We start from the raw sequence: 22,774 nt of genomic DNA, 5'->3' as shown, positions 1-22,774 counted from the left end.
TCTCTAGTAGAAACAATTCTAATTTCTTGCATGTGTATCAGTCAATGTAATACGTTTGTGGCCCCATCTGTACTTTGGCCCTCTGGGTCCTAATCACAATAACCAGGTTGATTTCAAGATCGGAGCCTTTTCCACTACAGAGGCAATTAAAATATAATCAAGCTAGAAAGTTATCCTCCCCCAAAGCCACCTAAAACAGAGCAACTCCAAAATAAAACCAATTTACATATTTTAGCCCAAATTAAAAAGTAAAAGCTAAGGATTCCCTTTTAATAGGCTGAATAATAAATGCACATTTATGTAAATGCACATTTATGTAAAGCTTCCTTTGGGGAATGGTTACTATGAGGAAAACTTTCCCAATATTTTTCATACCTATCACTTTTGTTTTGGTGTTTCAGAAAGACTCTGGACTTGTGGGAACTGCACTGGTACCCGGTGCATCCGCAGAGATAATAATGGTGAAGACGTGTACGCTATCCGGAAGTTCGGATGTGCGGTTGGCTGCTTTACCAAAAGTAGCATCAGAAAGGATGAGTCAAATCTGGTCAAAAATCACAATTTGCAGGGACTTAGTCATTTACTCCATTTTAAGTGAGCACTTTCCTAATGAAAGTTTCATTAGTAAAGATTGCAAGTTCTCAGCCTTTCCACGACAGACTTCTAAATAGCACTTAGAGCTAAGGTTTATCATTAGAGCTGTATTTACTACTCTGCGTCTTCAAAGGGGGGACTTGAAAAAAAAATTTCAACTCAGCCTGTTAGTTTTCATGTACAAATTAGAAAGCAAAACTTTAAAGGGTTTAGTCTGGCAGCTTAGGAAAACACAGACTACTTGAGAAGCCATTATTGGTACATCCCATGGCACACTGGGGGTCACAGATGCCTTTCTATAACATACATATAAACACGCACATGCGTGCACACACACAGATCACACCAGGGGGTCATGGCTGTCTTTCTATAACACACACATATACACACACGGACCACACTCGGGGGTCACAAGTGCCTTTCTATAACACACACATATACACACACATGGATCACACTGGGGGGGGGTCACAGCCGCCTTTCTATAACACACACATGGATCACACTGGGGGGTCACAGCTGCCTTTCTATAACACACACATGCACACACATGGACCACACTGGGGGGGGTCACAGCTGCCTTTCTATAACACACACATGCACACACACACACACACACACAGATCACATAGTATCTTGATGTGTGTGACAAACTATGATTTCTCCTTCACTAGGAAAATTCCAGTTTGCACATGGGCATGCCAAAGGGGTCACTATCCATTCAGGTGTTCCTGGACGGTAATAGAGAAAAAGGAATTCAAAGAGGCATTTCTGTTAGAAGCTGGTCATTCAAACTTTGTAAAGTTAATAGGTTCCAGCCAAGTTTCATGGGCAGGTGTCTGAAAGACAAGTCCAACTGTCCAAACTTTACTTCTTCCTGAGAGTGAACACCGGACACGTGGAACCTTATAGACTAAAATGTCCAGAAGAACTTTCATTTCTATCTTATAGAGTCATGTTAGGCTTTTACAAATACAGAAGGAAAAACATTTAGGTACCAGAATGTTCCAATAGACCTTTTCTCAAAATTTGACACAAACCTCACCATATAACATGCAACCTTAAAATCCCTCACCTTAACTTTATCTCCCGTCACAGGGACTTATTCCCTAAGTATGTCTTTTGATCAGTGTCAAAAGAAAAAGAAATGGTGACCTCAAATTCCACATTCCAAAGAAATGCGTAGAGTAGGTCCTCAACAAATATGTCTTCAATTTGTTCCTGGCAAAGCAACTTGAAGGGCTACTTGTTACAACAGAGTAGATGGCCATATTGGATCACTGATTCATAGGCACAGGAAAAGATGTGATGCCATGAAATGTAGAGAGAGAAAACCTCTGTGCTGTCGTGTGTTTTTCAGAATTCACCATCTTGTCCGGATCATTTCTCTGTTTCCCCACATCCTGAAAAAAGAACTAAACCTCCTATAGAAAAAAACTTATGAATTACGTTTTATAGTTTAGATGAATAATCACAAAATTAAACTCAAGTTTAAAGGTTATTTTTCAAACCAAGAGTCCAAAGGAAGTTATTTTCAGGGGAGACTTATGACGTATAATATTTTTCCATTAAAAAAAAAAATCACATGTGCTAGTTTTGCATTTTACCTTTGCGGTTAAAAATAAGTTTCCAAAAACAACAAAAAAACGCAAACGCAACAATTACACTGACCTTATTTCCTCAACATTTTTACTGCTTTCTCAACCAAAATTTATTTAGGGATTCTTTTATGGCTCTCAGCATTTCTTGATTCCTGTAGAGAAGGAGACTTACTGAGGGGGGGAAATACCTCAGGTGTTAGATACAACAAGGATCCGAATAATGAGCTTCCCTAAACGGAAAATGGCCAGTCCTAAAATGATCTGGGCAAAGGTGGAATCTCAGGGATGGGGTGAGGGTGAGAGAAGGGGGGAAGAGAGAGAGAGAGAGAGAGAGAAAGAAACAGAGCGCGAGAGTGGAAGCCACCAGCCTATTAGGAGCCCTGACACTGCATAAGTTATTTCTTAATGAACGTACAAGGAACAGCATAAATATTACTGTTAAGCAGAGTGGATGTGAACATCCAAAGCAAGCTAGGTGGCTGATCGCTTTCTTCTTTTTTTTTTTTGTTCCTTTGTAACAATTCCATTTCCAAAGTGCTTGATTCCTAACACTGATGCTCCAAAGCTACTGTGAACACACTGCCTGAATACTTAATGAAGTAAACAACAAACAAAATGGCTCATCTTTGGTGCCCCCAGCTAGCATCCGAAACTGGATATAATTAAAGGTGTGAACAAGCAAGCAAGGAAGTAATGAACCTGCAAAGACAAGGTTCTGAGAAATTATCAGGCACCCCGCACTGCACCAGTTCAAATTTATCACTCATTATCTCCTACACCGGAAAGGTTTAGATCCACATGTTGGTACCCTCTCTACTCTTGTGCTCTACCTTTCCCCCCTTTTCATTGCTAAATAGCTAATTTAAGGCAATTACTGCTGTGACAACTCCCGCCTACCCACAGATTGCCCTTAGATAGCCACTGACCTTTAAAATCCCTTTACCCTTAAAAGATGCAGAGATTTCAAAAATACAAGGATGATCCTAACACACACTCAAAATACACGCACACATACACAAAGTTCACAAGCAAAGCACAGATGCTAACACAGCCATCTTACCTCCTCCTCATTTTTACCAATGGTAAAGATTAGGTCTAAATCCCCCCAAAGAAAAACAGTCCTCTTTCTACACACACACACACTCTCACACACACACACATTTTTTAGCTCACAAATGTTATGACTGTGCACATTTATAGTTTCTCAAATGGCAGTTAAAGAGAGGTGGTTGGTTACTAATGGAAATCTTCAAGGTCTGAATATGTCTTTTCTGATGAATATTTGAAGTTTTATATTTTTCTCATAAGACAACTCTTGAGGTTAATGAAAAGAAGCCACTTCTTAGGAGAAACAGCCCAATTTGGTCTTCTTTCCAATTAGTGATGCACACATCCTTGCAAGTAAGCATGCATACACATTTGGTAATACCAAATAAGGAAAGCATAAGACAGGTGCAAGAACCCAGCAGCACACACTTACACCGCTACACACGCATCTCTCTCCCTCTCTTTCTCACACACACTTTCCACATAGCTATCAAATAGATGAGGGGAATAGACAGTGGGAAATAAAAGGTTGACTTTACTTTCAAAAACGGAATTGACCAATTCAGTACAACATAGCTCATTGATTGGAAAATAGTAAGATAAAGCTTGCAAATGTTCACATCCCTTCCTACCCCCCAAATTCCCAATGACATTGGGGGAGAAATACTGCATTGCAGCATTTGCCAGCGCATACTCATGTGTCTAGCATCCGCTGGCCAGCTCATAAACAAGCGTACATATTAAGTGTCCAGGCATATAAATTAAGCTCTTGGTGGCCACAGATCATTGGAACTGATGAAGAAATTTATCAAGGTCAAAGTACTTCTGTCCATGTACAATGACCTCTATCAAGACCGCCATTCCTTACTTGCAGTACACACAGATAATGTGTCTTATTTTTTAAATTAAAATAAGGAATTAAGATGTCAAGGACTAAATGAATCAGCATATCTCCTTACAGAAGGAATATTATTTGGTCCACATATAGGAAGAGAATCCACGTATAAAAAGGAGATAAGGGCAAAGGGAGGAAATCAAGCCAAGGAAAAGGACTTGCCCTGAGAAAACCCTTTCATTGTTCATAGTAACTCTAACTTCAGAAAAACACCTCAATTCATCCAACAGATTCTTTTTAGAGATATTGAGAACACACACAAAGCACCATTCATACAATAATTTCTAGATTTGAAATTTCAAATAAATTATTCCTAAGTTTAAAATACCTAAAAGCGAATGTGTCTCAAATCCTATTTCAAGACTGATTTTAGAACTAGAATGCAAAGAACTGGCTAATTCTCTTTCTTAAAAACAACAACAACATTCTATTTCACAATATTCTGACCTTGCTCTCACAGCACCCTAGTATTCAAAGGACCAAGGAAAGGCTATAGAGAGAGAAAAAAGTTTTAAGGCTTGTGTAAACCATCACATAGGAGCTAGGCCATCTAGGTCTGGCCAGGAAGATGGCTTGAATGAATGGCAGGTAAAAACGAATGGGACTGAGATCACAAATGAACGGTTAAGTTGTGTGTTACTTTTTAAAAATAAGATATTAAAGTCATCTTGTCCATCAATGATTCTCAAAACAATTGTTCAGCTACTTGTCCACCTGTGTTTATTTTACCCTTTAAAAAATTTAAATATTAAATGATTTAGCCATTATATTGCTATGAGATACATGGATATTCTAGTCATTAAGACTGAGATAAAGTCAGGTGTTTTTTACAGAAATATTTCCAATCAGATTTTTACCTCTTAATAAGTGCACCCTCAACCCTGTGCTCCTGTGAAGGCGTGAAGGTGCACCTCCATATGCAGGTAGTCGGCATTAATATTTTTAAGACAAAGAAGCAAGAAAGGTCAGCAGAGGAACCACATGTCTTTTTACAACCCAAGCCAAGATGATATTTCTAATGGAAATTATTTTTCCTTAACTAAAAATGGCCAGAAAATTCTCAGAAAATTTAAGATATATATATTAGAGATTTAAAAAATGTTCTCTTTTTAAAGGCAACTATGTTTATGTACTCAAGAGATGAGAGCAAGTTTCAAGTGGATGGCAAAAAATATAAGTTTATTTATTTTTACTTCAAGAGTCAAAACAAAATTTTTAAATTCCCTAATAAGAAGAAAAAGCAAAAAGACACATCTACAAGGAAAAAATAATTGGGTGGGGGTGCTTGGAGATCTGCAATGGGGAGAGTAAAAATTAAGAGTACTTTCAATAAAGCCAATTACATTTTCTAATCTCTTAATGTCTTCCAGTATTGTTTAATCTCTCATTTTTAGACTTCAAAAATTAGTTACCTGATCATGTATCTATTTTGATCCTCAGGAGAAAAAATGTAACAGTTCACTATTTTGGTTGTTTTTACGCTACCTCCTATTCACCCAAATACTATAGCTTTTAGTCCTTCTGGTAACCACCATCATGAGAAGAAAAGACTATTGGGAAAGCACACTTAGGGAGAGAAAAAAAGAGCGACGCCTGTCACCTAGTACACACATGGGTCCCAGACGTTCAGAGACACTAAAAAAAAAAAAAATCAGCTATTCACTCAGTTTATGCCAAGACTAGAATCAGGACCAAATGCCAAATGGAGGGTGCAAGCCTGATGGATCCTGTGACTGGAGGCATGGGGCTGGAATGGAAGCAAAAGGCTAGAATACAGCTCTTTATTTGTTATTCTGTAAAGTAATTTCTAGTTAGGATATAAAACGAGAGATACAATGAACTCCCTCGAACTACAGTATCAACATCGGATTTAGTAAAATTACTAATATCACCTAACACAAAGTCATTGCTTAGGGTAAATCCATTCTACCTATATTTTCCTGCGAATATTTGCTGGAAATTCCTAGGAAATCATTTGCAGAACCTATCAGCTGTGAGAGCTCACTATTATGCTTCCGTCAACTTCATTCAATATAATTTACATTTTTTTCAAATGGGCTCACAGAATTCCTTGCGATTTTTCGCACGTACAATTTCACAGCAGGGAAAAGGGGGAAGAAAAAAAAAGCAAGATTCCCTACCCTCCCTTCCCCCTCTCCTTCTTTCTCTGTTTTTTTAAAAAAACAACAACAACAAAAAAAAAAAAAAAAAGAAGAAGAAAAGAAGGAAAAAAAAAAACCAGATGCTTAGATGGTTTTAGAACAGATGCTTAAAAATAGATTTCTAAAAATCACTGTAAACCAGAGTTAGAAATGTAATTAACACCTATTTATAAGGAATAATTAAAGTTGGGCTGGCCACAAAGAACAGCAAAGATAATCGAGGTCCTGTCCCCCCCTCTTTTTTTTACACTGTTTGCAGTGTGTTCTCATGATAGCCACCTGCTCCCCACTCGGCTTCTCCTCTGTTCGTTTCCCCGGCAACCTTTCATTGGGTTTTCCTCCCAGCTATCGCTTTCAGTTGGGCTGCTCGGTCTAATCTTATTTGTTTTACACCCATCAAAACAAGCAGCCAGACAAAGGCAATCCTCTAAGAATGGGAAAAAGACCACAGCTTTGTTATAACATCTATGCAGAGTGAAAAGTCCTCCCCAGGCTTTTCTAGGGAAAAATAAGTAGGATGGATATGAATTTACAGCCTCCCCCCCATAGCAGCTCTAAAACCCTGTAAAACCTATTGCTGGTGAAAATTCAAAGTCAAAGTGGGCACCCGTGGCATCTGATCATGCCATTTTGTGCCGTATCTTCAGGGTCAATATCAGGCGACAGAAGCGGCACTCAAGGAGTTTCCCTGCTTCTTTTTTCAGAAAAAGATGATGCTAAAAATAGATTTACTACTTCGGCAGGAAGGTTTTCCACTTCCCCTTCCACATCCGAAAGTCCTGTTTCACAATTGCATCCGCTGGTACTGAATCTCACCTCCTCCACCCCTCCTTCCCAGCCTTCCCCATCACTCCTAGCATGAGACTGAAAAAGAAATGTGCCTTTAACTTTAGCAGTCGTGTAATTCTGTTGAAGGCTCACAGAGGCGGAGGACACGCCAGCCAACAGTGACGGTGACATTGATTGTCAAAAAAGACACCAACCTGCTTGGCTACAGTGTGTTTGAGGGAAGAGGCAGTGTGTGTGTCTTGTGTGCATGCAGTGCCATTACACTTGGAGATGGATTCTGGTTTTCAGAAAAGAGAAATACTAATCAACACACACATACACACACACAATCAGCACAGTGATTTACGATGCACAGTCCACCATCCTTACACACACACACACACACACACACACACACACACACACACGGCTGGAACCTCCAAGCTGCCTTCCTCTTTTCACTTACCATCTTCAAGCCATTCCACTCCATCTGTGATCAGAAGAAGATGGACCCTCACACAGTATGTCAAAGCAGAAAGGAACGTTATGTAAAAGCTGACATTCCTTCTTACAGAGCTGCTGCCCGGAGAAGGAAGCAACAACTCAACACGCCAGGCACCGCTACACATACAAGCCGCCTCCTCTTTTTTATGAGGTCATGACAGGAAACTCTTTGAAATACAAAATGCAGCATTTACTGAAGCCCAAATAAATCACTCTCTTTGCCGTTTTGACTGCGCAGTCCCCCCAAACACAACTGCCCATCTCAACGTTCAGTATCCAGAAGCTGCCTCTCAAGGTTTAAATTTCCAGCACGGAAATGGAGAGATTCCTAACCCCGCTGAATCCACCCCCCCCAGATCCACAAATCCCAGGCACATAGACAAACCCCCTCTCCCTTACAAAAATAAAATCCTTTTGCCATCATGGTCTCAAGTAATATAACCTCGTTCAACAAACCGGCAGTTATTTTAGCCCACCCTCCACCCCCCACCTTTATGTTGAAGGGAAAACTGACAACGACCTGTGAAAAATGACAGTCTATATCCCCACTGCTTTTCAATAAAAGGACCTACCCGCACTCTCTACACAAAAGAGATAGTAAATGTAGGAACCGAACAGCAGCAGAGAACTAAACTCTTGTGCAAGCGTAAGACTGATCAAGGTGTAGATGCTTTTCTTCCCTCCAGCAACACAAATAGCAGATTATAAATCTAGTCGTACCTACCATAACCATTCTTATTGGCAAATATTGGGTCTCCCAGAGCTTCGACTCTTCTCTTAAAATTTGCAAAGGTTTCAGAATATATTTTTTAAATGACTACTATTGTTATATATATTTAAAGATCCACAAAACACAGTGCGGATGATTATAAAGTAAATCAATTATTTTGGGGGGGGGAAGATGGGGGAGAGAAAGAAAAATAAAGAAAAGAAAAGGAGCAGTGAGCTGAAATCCCCGATTCTAGGATGTAGATAAGAACAACTGAACAGAGCCTTGCTGAAATTGGCTCGAAGCTTCCCCTTTTTACATCCATTTATGGGACCATCTGTCAGCCGAAGCCAGGATCTGATTGGCTGGGGAAACGAAGGGAGGCGTTGCAACATCAGGTGCTATTTAAATTAGCTACTGCCAGATTGAGGATGTTAATGATTTGGTGACCTCTACAACAACAGAGACCAGATTTCTGAACTGCTTCTTGTGTCTAGTAATTAAGGCCCGGCTGAAGCAACAACAGCCATACTTGTATTTTTACCTTTTCCCTCCTCCCCGCTCAAAAGTACTGTAACAACTGCAGGTCACTGGAGGCTTACAAACCTTAACAGTGGGAGTGTCCTCCCTTCCTCCTGTCCTGAGGGCTGAACCATCCCACCCGTCTGATGGAGGGCTTTACCAGTGTAGAATATTTTCAACCACCTTATCTTTCCCGACAGTTGCTTTCTAGCGAAATACATATTTAATGATCTGCCTCTAGGCTTAAAGATACAACAAAAGCACTTTAATGTGCTAATTTATCTACATTTTAGCTTTATTATTTCCCAGTATTGCTGATTTTTAGTAAGTAGTGCTCCTTCTGCAGCTAACATGACCAACCTATCAAAAGCGTGCAAGTTGGAGATTAAGCTTGTTCCAGGAACTGGGTTCATACAAGTTTGCCTCAGAAAACTATTTCCTAATAAACAAAAAAGAAAAAAAATATGGAGGGTGGAGGGGGGCAGCTGTCAGCCTCTACCTTTCTGCCTTCTCTCTAAGCTTTTCAAAACAGAGAATGATGAATGATTTATTTAAATCAATTTATTTTTCAACTTAGATAGGGGCATGATTTGAATGTTTAAAAGTCCATTAAAACACATTTTCCCTTTGCTTTCCTCACTGCTATAGAGGAAGGTAAAACATGTTTTTTTGACAAGAAAAAATTTGACGACACTCTGGTTTCATAACCTATGCAGAGTGCCCATTTTGCTTAACTGAACAAGTTATTTTACTTCTGTCCTTCAAAGAGGGTCTTTTTTTTTTTCGGTCTCTTAAGAAATTTACAAAGAGACATTTAGCAAGTGCGTGATGAGGTATAGAGTTCGTCTGCCTGTGTTACACATTTTATAACCTCTACGCCACCAAATCTTCAGTAGTATTTTGTTGTTGTTGTTCTGGTTTGGGTTTTTCAAGTGGCTTGTCTGAGAAGTTCTTGCCTCAAAGCTATGCAAAAGGCTTACTTACCATTATTTCTTTAAATCATAATTTAATCCGTTTGTTCCTCAATAAATATACAGAGGTAACAGAAATTACTAAAGACATAATTCAGTGTAGTCTTTAATCTCTAGCTGGAGTTGACAATAGATAGAACTAGGCAGAGTAGAAATACAGGCTGAAAAATATGTTACACTTCTGGGCTTCAAAGTCCAAGAATAAACGGCTTTGTGAACAATTATTAGAAAAGGATACAACTTTACACTTTTAAAGATTAAAACTATTCCCTCCGAGCTATTGTTTCATGAACACATATACATAAACACTCACAGACACACACACACATATATACACACTTTAAAAAATACAGATACACCATAAAATAGTATGTGTTAGTTATACTGCATGAACTGTTAGACTTGAATACAAATAAATTTACCTATTAAAAAGGAAAATACATGAAATAGAAAGGTAAAAAATGTAAAAATTGTAATTCCTTCAAGTGGAACAATATTGAATGAAGTACACTTTTAAAATGATTTTTTCAGCAAATGTATAAAAAGTTCTCCGAGTCATAATACTACAGTATCTGTTGAACTGTGCACTAAGGATGAATTCCTCGGTTAAGTGTTCTAAATGGCTCAACATATACACATAAGATAGACACATGTGTTCCAAATTAACAACAGAAACTCTGAGTGAGATCTCACCAATATGAAAATATTGTGAAAAGTAAACATTAAGACAATGCTGAAAAACACACAAATAAAATCAGCTCACTTGGAACAAAATATTTACGTAGTATTTCTCTGGAGGCTATAAAAGATGGAATTAAAAAAAATCCTTTTCTCCTATCTACACTAACCTCAGCACACTTAGTGAACCATAAATGAACATTAGGCACATAAAAAGATATTCTGGCCACTTTTCCAAAATAGTAACTGTACCTTACAGTATAAATAAACTAGTTGGTTTTGCTAGGCTAAAAAAAATCCATGCACTTTGTACATCGATCACTTCTCCAAAAACCTCCACTCTAAAGTCTTTCAACAGAATCCTCAAACAAATGCACAAATGTCCTCAGAGGCCTTTTCTCTAAAGACAAAGGCAGAATCCTATTGTTGGGAAAAGTCAACCTTATTATCGCATTTCCAATAGTATCATTCATCTTTCAGAGTGGGGGGCTGACCGCTACATCAGTGGTGTGACATTTGTAAAGCAACAGATTCTCAATATATTATCTCCAGAATCAGGCAGGCGAGTCTCCCAGTCATGCATGATTTTTTTTTTTTTCCGCCACAATCTTCCACCACCACAGAAAGAAACTTGTCTCACTCAAGCAGCTAAGGCAACCTAAAAATGATATCCCAGCACCGTGGGGCTGCCAGTGTTGCTGTATCCCTCTTACCATAAATGAGCAGTTTCTTGACTCATTAATAACAATTTCCCTTAAAAGAAGTAATCTCCTATCAGTCAGCCCCTCGCCACCACGCACACACCCCAAAGGTTGCAGATATCTCAGCATCAGTCGCCGGCAGCCAGCTTTCCCACACAGAGTCCAGATGGACTGTACCAGAAGCCAGTTCAGCGTTAATAACTACCTACTCCGCGCAGAGGAGAAGCCTTACGTGGCACAGGGCTATAGGAAACAGCAGCCGGCTGAAACTGCAAATAAAAAAAGACAACCAAATTCTCCAAAAGCACCGAAAGGAAGGAACAGAAATGGAAGCGTGAATTGTATTTCCTTGACTTCCATGAAGGGGGAAAAAAAAAAAAATCCTTCATAAACATAGGGGAAAAAAATGAAGGGGGTGGGGGTGGGGGAAAACAGATGCTGCCCAGAAAAAAGTGACAAAATATTACCTCATTACTTAACAAAGCAGCATTAAGCGTCCTGCTGATTTCAAACATCTTGCCACAGATTTTGTTTTAAGAGAAACAGATAGAATCCTTTGCAAAGCACTCCGTCTGCAAAGGGTTCTTCAATTTTCTTGCGCGCCACGGAACAGTCAATATATTATTTCCCTAGAGTTCGCACATTAAAACCTCTAGTCAGTGAGCTGAATTTTCCCCTTATCTCACACACAGTAGACTCCTGTTATATGTACTGCTCTCTTTTGCAAGAGCAGCCTGCCCCAAACATGGCTGGTGTTTAAACTACTCTTTAAAGTAACAGTTCACTATATAACCACCAGGTGGGCAGAGTGCACAGATTCAAATGAACCATCTTAAAAGATAGGATGTTCCCCCCTCCCCTTGGAATAGTTTTTGGATGTAGGATGTGACTTGAGAAATGCCAGCATCTGAACAGGCAAGATTGTCTCTCACCGCATCTTGTCAAAATAAATAAATAAAATTGCTTCTCCTGACTTAAAGTGAGGAAACAGAACAAAACACCATCACCAATTCTATTAAGAACTGTGAAGAACGAAACACAAACAAGCTTTGCTTCATTCAGCAGAGGATGATCAACATGGAGCAAGGGGTGGGGGGGACTAAAAAAAAAGAAAACCTAAGGAAATATTTTCCTGTCGCAAAAAAGAGAAAAATACTTCTACATGTAATGAAAATCCAATTCTAAAGTATGTGAATGTATGAAGAATATACAAAATGGAGGCAAGAGTTAAAGGCTGCAACTTTTCTTCCGAGTAGTGCATTAGGTTTATTTGATATGGGAAATAACCAAAAACCTCAAAGTAAAGGCACTGAAAAAATAACCCTCAAATTTTAAGCATCTCTTTGAAAAACACAATTATATGAATGTGACAAATAACCACAAAAACAAACCAGGTACATATCTCTGCTCATCACTGTTCTTTCCCACTAAGGTCTGCCTTGAAGTGGAATATTTCTGTATACGGTTTTGGATGTCCATCTACCTTGGCCTCTCCTTTGTATCACTCTATCCCAATTAATCTGCTCTTCCATCAAGAATAAAATATAACGTCCCAGGTTGAAAGCTCCAAGTGATGGAGGGGAGATGTTAAAAGAATACAGAACTAACTGAACAAAAATAAATTATATCACTTATATTGTTATATGGCCTGATTTTAAGAAAGATCTTATTATTTATAAAGCATGCCTGCACTGTTCTATGTTCCCATGTGTCTGAAACAGAAACTAACACACAGGAATACCTGAGATTTAGTCTTCTTGGTTGGACAAAATTAAAGCTCTGGACCTTGTTGACCAAGTATTTTTTCAGCCCATCAAGGCAACATTTACCTACACACAACAGTGACTATCTCCTTCATCTTTAAGTCAAGTCTGCGTCACTTTATACCATTTAACCTCCTCAAATATATTAAGTTTCAAGTGACAATTTTTAACTTGGGAGTGAGAAGGAGGAGTTGCTCTCATCAAATTCTGGTTGTATGAAATAAGCTAATTTGTACACTCACCATATGTCTTAAACACTAATTAAAAAATGTCACTTTCTTCAAACATTAAAATGTAATCAGCCTAGTAAATAAAATATTCTCAAGTTTTCTTGCCTTGGTGATAATTTAAAGAGTGTTTGTCTCAAGGTAACCTCTCTGTTTTGAGTACCAAGGGAGACTTTTAATTTGAAAAGGGAAAAAGGAGATATTGGGGCCTGGGGGAGTGAAAAGAGAAAACCACTACTGTACAGAGCTGCACAAAGGGAAATAAGATGGAGCGGGTTTTTAAGGACCCATAGTCTTGTTACCCTAAGGCAAATCCAGCCAATCAATACCACCCATTGACGGTCTACCATCTGCCATGCTACCCAGAGATGTGGCTAAACAGACCTGTTCCATATGACTGTAGCCGGCTCATTTTCAGTCGATTAGGGCAATTCCAGAGCCTTCACGTGCAACAGCACAAAACTCCAAATCAGACTGAGCCTCTCTCTTCGCACCAGTCCCTCCGAACACAGCTGCAGACCTTCTCCTCAGGTTCCGGCTGTCTGGATTACCTCTTCTTGCCCCTCAATTGAATTAGCAAAATGGGGTGGGAAGGTAGAGTGAACACTCACATATCCACACACATACACATAGATAATTGCTGGCCCTTCTTCACTGTCATGCAGAAATCAGGAATTCCATGCGCTCTGCCCTAACATGATTACAGCACACCATTTAAATAGCATCATCAGTGACTACGACCTGACATTTTCTCCGTGGTTCAATTTCTTTTTATCTTTTCCTTCTTCCCTCAAAAAATCAACCCAAACTACTGGCATTTCTTTCTTTGGGGAAAAAATATAACCAGTCCACCCAGACAATGTTATGCCATATTTACAGGCTTTTGTTATGCCATATTTACAGGCTTTAGATAACATTTAAAGCTTAATTTCCCTTTGTTGAATTGTGGTGTTGATTTTTGGCTTTTCCCCCCCTTTTCCTGTAGATACATTAAATCAGTTTTGTAGCAAAATGTAAACATACCACAGAGGCAAAAAAGATGCACCAGACTGACACGAAGGAGTCTAGCAGAAGGATCAGAAATTCACTGTCAAATATTCTCTTTGGAGATATATGACCTGACCATGTGATGCCTTTCTCCTTTCTAAGTAGTTTCATCTACCACAGATTATAGGAAAGAGCTTTAAAATGCTATTGTGTGGGGAAATGTGACAAATGGATGTCTAATCTGCCTAAATCAACAAGAGTTCACCTGTGCAGGTAAACTGAGCTAAGAGCAGATTCACCCTTAATCTTCCCATTTTCTTTCTATACTCCTAAGACTTATGCTAGAACAGCAGCTGAAAGTGGGAAGTTTTTTCCCAGAATTAGTGTAACTTTTTCAAATCTGTCTTCTTCTTTTTTTTTTTTTTTTAGAGACAGAGTCTCACTTTGTCACCCTCAGTAGAGTACTGTGCCATCACAGCTCACAGCAACCTCCAGCTCTTGGGCTTAGGCGATTCTCTTGCCTCAGCCTCCCAAGTAGCTGAGACTACAGGCGCCCGCCACAACGCCCAGCTATTTTTTTGTTGCAGTTTGGCTGGGGCCGGGTTTGAACCCACCACCCTCAGTATATGGGGCTGGTGCCCTACTCACTGAGCCACAGGTGCCACCCTCAAATATGTCTTCTTAAAGCACTAGTATGTCATTCTAGGAAAGAAAAATGTAAAGGACAGGGAATGTCTTTTTTTTTTTTTTTTTTAGAGACAGAGTTTCACTTTATTGCCCTTGGTAGAGTGCTGTGGTGTCATACCTCACAGCAACCTCCACTTCCTGGGCTTAGGTGATTCTCTTGCCTCAGCCTCCAGAGTAACTGGGACTACAGGCACCTGCCACAACGCCCGGCTATTTTTTGTTGCAGTTTGGTCAGGGCAGGTTCAAACCAGCCACCCTCGGTATATGGAGCTGGAGCCCTACCCAATGAACCACAGGCACCTCCCAGGACAGGGAATGTCTTACTCTAAAACTTCTGAAACGGTAGATATGCATTTATCCAAGCAATCTAATTTAGATAGAGCCACTGTCCGGGCTTTTAACTGATATGTTCTTCATCATTGCTCCCCAAAACTCAGCAGGTCAATGGAAAAACACACAGGGATTTCTGAAGATCCTGTGTTAAGGGATTTGGGGCCTTTTCATAATAGTTAAGAGCTTTACTAAAAATAAAAAAACAAATGAAAAAAGAAACAAAAAACCTAGTATAATTTTATGTAAATCTAAGTACACTGAATAGATGAAGTATGGAGTAACTCTTCATTAAAGGACATAGTGTTTAAACAGTTTAATACAGTTTTGAAAGTAATTCAAAATGAATTTAAAAAAAATTTTGGACTCGTTTATAATTCTGTACCTACCAATAAAGAAATAGATGTATTATAAAAGGCAAGGAAGGTACATCTGTAGAAAAAGAAGGAAGATGAGGAGGAGGAAAGAAAGGTGAAGGGAGAGAAGAAGAAATAAAGAAATAATGTGACTTATAAAGTATAAATTAAAAACATGCTATCTTTTCCCAGGAGTCTACTGAGTACCAAACACTGGAGTAGGCACTTGACTTGTTCTCCTTATCTAGAAGTAGGATCTCTCCTCCATCATGTGATAGAAGAATACGCTTAGTTAATATGCTCAGTTAATATCTGTTCAATGAATGAGAAAAATGGGCACAGACTAGAAGAGAAAAGAAAGGGAGGGTGAACATCATGCTCAATTTTTCCGCAACTAAAACAGTCAAGATTTTAAAAACCTTTTTTAATTTTTTTAAAAAGGGAGATCTTTGTGACATCCTTTTATCTAAGTATACCCTCAAAATGTCTCACTTAATCTATCATTGTGACCATATAATCTATGATTATAAATTCTGGTTGGGGAGAACAACTTTAAAGGATTAAAGCTGGAAAACAAAACATCCTAGCAGGCAGGATGAGTACCTGATTGAGTCTTCAACCACACCCCTTTTTCCTCTTTCAAACCTGGTAAAACTCCCTACAGAGTACTTTCTTAACAAACATTGGTTGAATTAACTTCTACGTCCTTGTTTCTGGGCAGTACTCAGTAAGGAGGAATAAATGAAGATCAATAGTCTGACCCATCATTACCTCAAACACTATCTCAAGGTCCATTTTATTCAATTCAACTCAGAGCTGCTGAACATCTAGCTCCTTAGGGGAAAATGAAATGCTAGGCTCTGTTATCCTCAGTTTCCTCATCTGTGAAATGGGCACGATAATACTTCCCTTAAGGTTTATTGCCAGGATAAAAATAGACATAGGCAGCAGTCTAACTGGTAGCAATTATTAATATGGAGAACAGGCGGAGAAATGCATAAATTAGTATTAGCTTCAGGATAATTCAATCCTATTGAGGAAGATATGATACAAAGATTCTCAAAACAATTGGAGAATCATAAGACAATAATAATGACAAAGGCTGAATGGTCTGTTTCTAGGTCTAATAAAAAAGGTCTGTTGCAAATAAACATTTACTTAGTCTTGTTGGCAAAGTTCAGTGCTAAATTCTTGGTGAGGAGAATAAAAATAAATACAAATTACAGTTCCCACCTTCTAGGAGCTTACAGTCTTTTTAGGAGGAAATTTTTCTTTTTGTGTATGAAGGCTAATAGCATGAGGAAGAATATAAAAAGAACAGAATAAAAATTAAGTTGTTACAGTTGATGTTGAGGATGCCATCTGAAGTGATTGGGGAAGGCTTCATGGGAGAAGGTGGGAGTGAGGAGAGGCCTAAAGAATGATAGGATTTGGCTAAGAAAATGCAGGATATTTCCTATAAGAATAAAGGTAGGCAGGGAACAGGAAAGGGATATTGACAGCCAGCTCATCCTAGGTCGTTTCCCTGTGAAGACTCCTCTGAATCTATTCTCACGTCCTCCATTTGTTAAAGTTTTAAACAGAGAAATATTCTGACTTTATGACTGTGGGAGGGCAGACCTCTTATTTAGTAAGTAATTTTATAAAAGGTACAAGAATTAGTATTGACTGAGCACTCACTGTGTGTCAAACATTGCTTTAGGTGCTTTGCCTAGAAATATCATTTAATCTGACAACTCTGAGATTTCCAATAAGAAAACCAGAGATTAGAGAATTTAAGTGATTTTCTCAAGATCACATAGCTATTAAGAGACAAATTTAGGTGGCGCCCGTAGCTCGGTGGGTAGGGCACCGGCCACATACACCGAGGCTGGCGGGTTTGAACCAAGCCCGGCCCGCTAAACAACAATGACAGCTGCAACAAAAAAATAGCCGGGTGTTGTGGTGGGCGCCTATCATCCCAGCTACTTGGGAGGTCGAGGCAAGAGAATCACTTAAGCCCAAGAGTTGGAGGTTGTTGTGAGCTGTGTGACGCCATGGCATTCTACTGAAAGCGACATAGTGAGACTCTGTCTCAAAAAAAGAAAAGAGACAAATTTAGGTTTCATATTTACATATGCCCAATCTCAGTCCTCACTCTTTTCACTATAATATACCATCCATCTTACAGAGAAAAATGTAGATCTAAAACACTTTAAGTCTTATTCTCTGTGTTATTCTATATTCAAAAACTAACATTCAGAATAATGTCTTTGACATCTACTGACATTCAAAACAATAACAGGTTTATTTTATTTTATTTTATTTTTTAATGAATCTGTGCTTGTAATTTCAGTATTCTGCCACCAGGTAATAATAGAACCTCCGTTCTATGACAATTACAAGGGAAACATTTTGCTTTCCATTATTTCATTTGTGTGATACTCTATTTCCCATCTTTGGAGGTGGAGCAGAGTGCCTGCTCTTCAAATAAAATTGTCTACTAAATCCCCAGGACATTAATCTTCCAAAGTACCTTTCCAAATACTTTTCAAATTTTATTTAGCAAAAATTTTACTGTGAATGTAATTCTAAACTTCAAGGATTTTCAAACAGTTTATTACAGATTTTATTCAAGGAATTATAGTTCATTGTTCCTTTCACACTACATTTTGAGCTTGCACAGTAGAAGTTGTATGTTATTTGCCTTATAACCCCAGCACATAGAATAACAGTAACTAAAGTATAGTGGGAACTCAATAAAATAAAACATTATTGGTTCCAAATATTTAGAATAATTTTGGAACCCAATGCTTAGGGCATAATTATTTGGAAGTGAATATCTATTTGCTAATATATAACTTTATCTAGTCACCCTTAATTCTGTGGAGTTATAACAAAGCCCTTTCCTGAGGATGGTCACCAGTAGAAGTATTAGTTCAACAGCCCACAGCTGCTTTACTCTGTGTAGTCAGGCACCTCCCTACCGTCTTAGCCAGGGACATTCTACATTCATTATAAGCCTTGCCCTACTCAATCACCTACTCTCCCATCTTCTGCCCAGAGAGGTTGCTTCTTTTCCCTATGAGATTGAAGACAAAATTTAAAAAACAAGAGAGGCAAGCTACATAACTGTAAGAAAGAGGGGACTTTCCACTTGACCCTTTTGAGTTCCTCCTCTCTGACTCTGAAGCTGGGGGAATGATTTAACTACTTTTAAGTAGAAGAGTAAAGTTATACATTAATGCTGAGTAGCTCATTTTCCTTAGCAACCCCTTAGCAACGGCAGCTTCAAGTTCAAAATACCTCCTTGAAAAAAATCACGTGTTTAACGAAGATGAGTATTTTTTTAATGTAAGGTTTTTGAACAGAAGTTTTAACGTTATAACCCCCAAAGCCTTGTTTGCTACAAATGCCTATTTCACCATAACCTTCCTTCATATTATGTGGTAACCATAATGATGCTGGGTTCCTACAAAATTTGAGTCCCTAGAAAAGCCCTGGTTCTACTCTGACATAATTCACAAATACAACTTTTTAAAATCAACTAATTGATCCTAGATAATTGTAGAAATTACATATGTTGTAGAATTACATATGTTGACCTTGCTATTCAATCCATTTGCTATTGCTCCCTTACTGAGGAAGAGTGAATAACTGAAATGTACTTACTGACTTTTATTTTTATTTGATGCCTATATTGCCCACTTCATTATACATAAAATGGATCATGGGATAATCAAATAATCATCACATTTGATTATTTTTACATTGTAGTGCAGTGCTTGCGAATGGTTTTGCTAGCCTTCAACAACCTTATGAAAGTAAATGTGTGTCACGTATGTTATACAGATCATTACAACTTCCATCTTGTTCAAAGATTGTAAACTGTTATGTCATCTTCAAGGTCTTGCAACTCAAATAATTTAAAAACTCCTATTTGAAATTTGCTCTTTATCATCTGGAAGCACATGGGTATCCTGAGGCACAAGGAAACAAAACACACAAGGGCTTAGAATAGTAATCTTCATAGACATCTTCATTATTGAAAATTTATTACCAAATAAGACCACATGATCTATGTGTTCTAAATTCTAAGGGTATCTAAAAGACAGATTTTTATCCCCTGTATCTCTGACATGGTACATACATATCAGTAGTTAGCCAAACTGAGCCATCTACCTAATGTGATTTTTCACATATTTCTATGTGTAAAAAAACTGAAGAATGTGCCCAGAATGATGGTCAAAATACCCAGAAGGTGCTTGATGTGTATTCACAAAAGTAAGAGCCATTTAATTCCCTGGGGAATGTACAAGGAGGTGCCAGAAGACATCATGACAAGTGCCATCTCTGTCACTAATAATTCTCTGACCTTGGCAAATCACTTCTCCTCTCTGGACCAAAATTTTCTTGAGTAAATACGGAATAAAACTAGATGGTTCCTGAAATCTCTGCCAGCTCTAATATCTCAGAGTCTATAAATAAGTAGTTTTTTAATTAGCAAAAAAAAAAAATTCAGTAAGGTTAATTCAGATTTTCAACTGAATTTACAGTGTAAGAATGCTGGCTAAAGGGAAACTAAGCTTTTAAAGATTTTTAAATCTGCCTCAAAGAGCCAGGTGAATATCATGCTCTTTAATACCCGGTGTGGTCCCCAGAGTTATTTCAATAAAATGCAGAACTAGAGTTGGTTGGTTAAAATCATGAAAACTATGGGCTCTTAAAAGTCAGGGGCCAGGGTCTTGATCAAGTCCAAAGATATTCTCTGAACTTCAGTGTCATCATATTTAAAATGGGGACAATTGTAATGCCTACATTTGTGAGGATTAATGAGATAATCCATGTAAGGCATGTATTACAGGGTACGACATGCTGTGAAGTACTCAAAAAATGTTAACTCCTTTTTATATTCGGTTGAAAAATGAAATTGTTTTTATGAGTTAAAAGCCTATAGAAGTCAAATATTATCAATTTCATCTGGTTCAAACTATGTTCTGTTACTTCTCCTGCCTAAAAGTCCTTTTAAAATCCTGTTTATAGTCCATTTACCCAGTATGGCATTCAAGACTCTTTACAATCTGGCCTCCATTTAAGCTTCCTGACTCCGCTGAGACTTTCCCTTCCATGTATGCAGCTCTAGACATGCCAGTCTATTCTCATATAGAACACTTGTCCCTTTTACCCAATGTCTTTGCTCCTGCTGTTTCTCACATCTGTAATCCCTTCTCTCCCTGGAAAAATCATACTTATGTGTGAAGGCCTCAACCTCACTAAGCAAAATTAGCTTCTTCATTGTTTGAACTTTTACAGCTCCTTGTTCTTCCTGCCTTCACAGAACTCATGCTAGAGGATTACCACAGTTGTTTACAGTTCTGTCTCCCCTACTTGTTTTCAAAGTACTCAAGGGCAAAGACTGTTCTGATTTATCTTTGTTTCTCTGCAGCTGAACACAATGGCTGTCATAGTTGTTGCTCAGTAAATATTTGCTAAAGCAAAATGAATATATTCACGAGGCAGGCCGAGATACGGCTTCTCTTAGAAATACATGAAAAATAGATGAATCCCAAGGATGTCTCAGAAAAAAAGAATTAAATTTTGGAATCCACTCTTCCACAAAATGATTTTTCTGATGTGAGAAAATTCTACCAAAAGAAGGTCTCATTCCTCCTAAAAATGTTCAAGTGACTAAGACCAGGATTCTAAAGTGGAAGTTGCTCTTTAAGATGAATGCATTGAGGCCGGGCACAGTGGCTCATCCGTGTAATCCTAACACTTGGGAGGCCGAGGCAGGTGGATTGCCTGAGCACACGGGTTCGAGACCAGCCTGAGCTAGAGCAAGACCTCGTCTCTAAAAACAGTTGAGCATTGTGATGGGCACCTGTAGTCCCAGCTACTTGGGAGGCTGAGGCAAGAGAATTGCTTGAGCCCAAGAGTTGAGTTTCTGTGAGCTATGATGCCACAGCACTCTACCCAGGGTGACAAAGTAAGACTCTGTCTCAAAAAAGATAAATCATTGAACTAAAACCATGAGCTTTCAACAGAGATGCTTTATTGATAGAGAGGAAGATGCACTTTATTTAGAGAATATAATGTGAGGGTTTGCACATTGAATTTGTCCTTCCATAGCTCAAGAAGTCTTAAATTACAGAGAGCTCCATGTGGCCACATGGTGAGAAAGCTATGGAAAAGAGGAACATACTGCTGATCCTGTAGCCCGGAATACGAATTCATCATCTGCCCGTATTCCCTTGACCACCAGGACTCCGAAAAAAACTTAGGAAGTACAAATACTTAAGAGAGTTTACAGTGCATTCTAAATATTATAGGCAGTGACACTAGTTGATATATATGTGTGTGTAAGACATACATAGTGTATTTTTACAAATATATAAAATTAGTTTAAAAGGAAAAGTAAATGGTTCTGTACTTACAGGAGTATCCGGCTATTTAGCTAGTTTGTAACTTCAGAGGATTTATTTTCAAACTTTTTTTCCTGCAAGTGTTTTTTTCTAAAAACAATTTTATGAAATTTCCCAATGTATGAACAAATAGAAGAGCGTTGTTTTCCTAGTTAGGAGAAGAGTGGTCCCACTAAATGTCCACTCTATGCCCACACAGCCCTGAGGCTCCCTGAGGAACTCAGCCTCTAGTGAGGAAACCGATCCAGTCAAGTCTAAATAATACTATAGAGGAGAAAAAGAGAGAATTGAGGGTCAGGATACTTGGGTTTGAGCTGCCAATGAAGCCACCAACTAGTTATGTGACTTTGGGAATGTCCCCACACACCTCTGTTGGATTCAAACCTCCTTGTCTATTACATCCAAATCAAAGTATTCAGTAACAAAATCCCAAATGAAATGTCTCAGTTGCTGAGGCCTCCCAAGCATGCAGATTTTCAGTGATTACTTCTCTCATACTTTTTACCTACCTTAAAGCTTCACAATTAATCTACCTGCTAATCATTCTCTACTTACGGAAACACGAAGTATAACAATTATCAGTGGAAACACTCAAGCTTGACGGCACGGGTTTCACAAGTACCAAGAGAGGGCTTGGAAAATGAACCTGGCATCTTGATCTTGTCCTGGATTATTAACATCAACATCTCCTTCCCTCCAGTTTTAAATGAATCCCATCTACCAGCCACAGTGACATTTCTAAAATTCCAGTCTTACCACATTGCTTCCTTGATTAATAGCAGCCAACATCCACCCCTTCTGCTGAGAACTTCAATGAGTGGTCTATGAAAGGGTACCCAGCAGATCTCTAACAAACCCCCCACATTTATAG

At 38.6% G+C, this 22,774-nt stretch overlaps 1 protein-coding gene across 9 annotated transcripts in view; it reads right to left on the bottom strand.

Moving 5' to 3' along the window:
• ELAVL4 (ELAV like RNA binding protein 4) overlaps positions 1 to 13,632 on the bottom strand; it is a 95,800-nt gene extending 82,168 nt beyond the window's left edge. For 2 of the 9 annotated variants that reach the window (XM_053577013.1, XM_053577016.1), the window contains exon 1: positions 11,620 to 11,739. In XM_053577013.1, the coding sequence (XP_053432988.1) occupies positions 11,620 to 11,667 (48 nt within the window). In that variant the 5' untranslated portion in view covers positions 11,668 to 11,739. Of the gene's footprint in view, positions 1 to 7,533; positions 7,882 to 8,291; positions 8,582 to 11,164; positions 11,282 to 11,619; positions 11,740 to 13,526 lie in introns of those variants that run through there. The other 7 variants (XM_053577015.1, XM_053577020.1, XM_053577014.1 and 4 more) reach the window with 5 other exon arrangements.
• Between the last annotated feature and the right edge of the window lie 9,142 nt (positions 13,633 to 22,774).

This window comes from Nycticebus coucang, chromosome 22 (genome assembly GCF_027406575.1).
Source record: "Nycticebus coucang isolate mNycCou1 chromosome 22, mNycCou1.pri, whole genome shotgun sequence".
Classification (NCBI taxonomy): domain Eukaryota; kingdom Metazoa; phylum Chordata; class Mammalia; order Primates; family Lorisidae; genus Nycticebus; species Nycticebus coucang.
The sequence above is the reverse complement of the archived record's forward strand: the minus strand, read 5'-3'. Positions and strand labels throughout refer to the sequence as shown.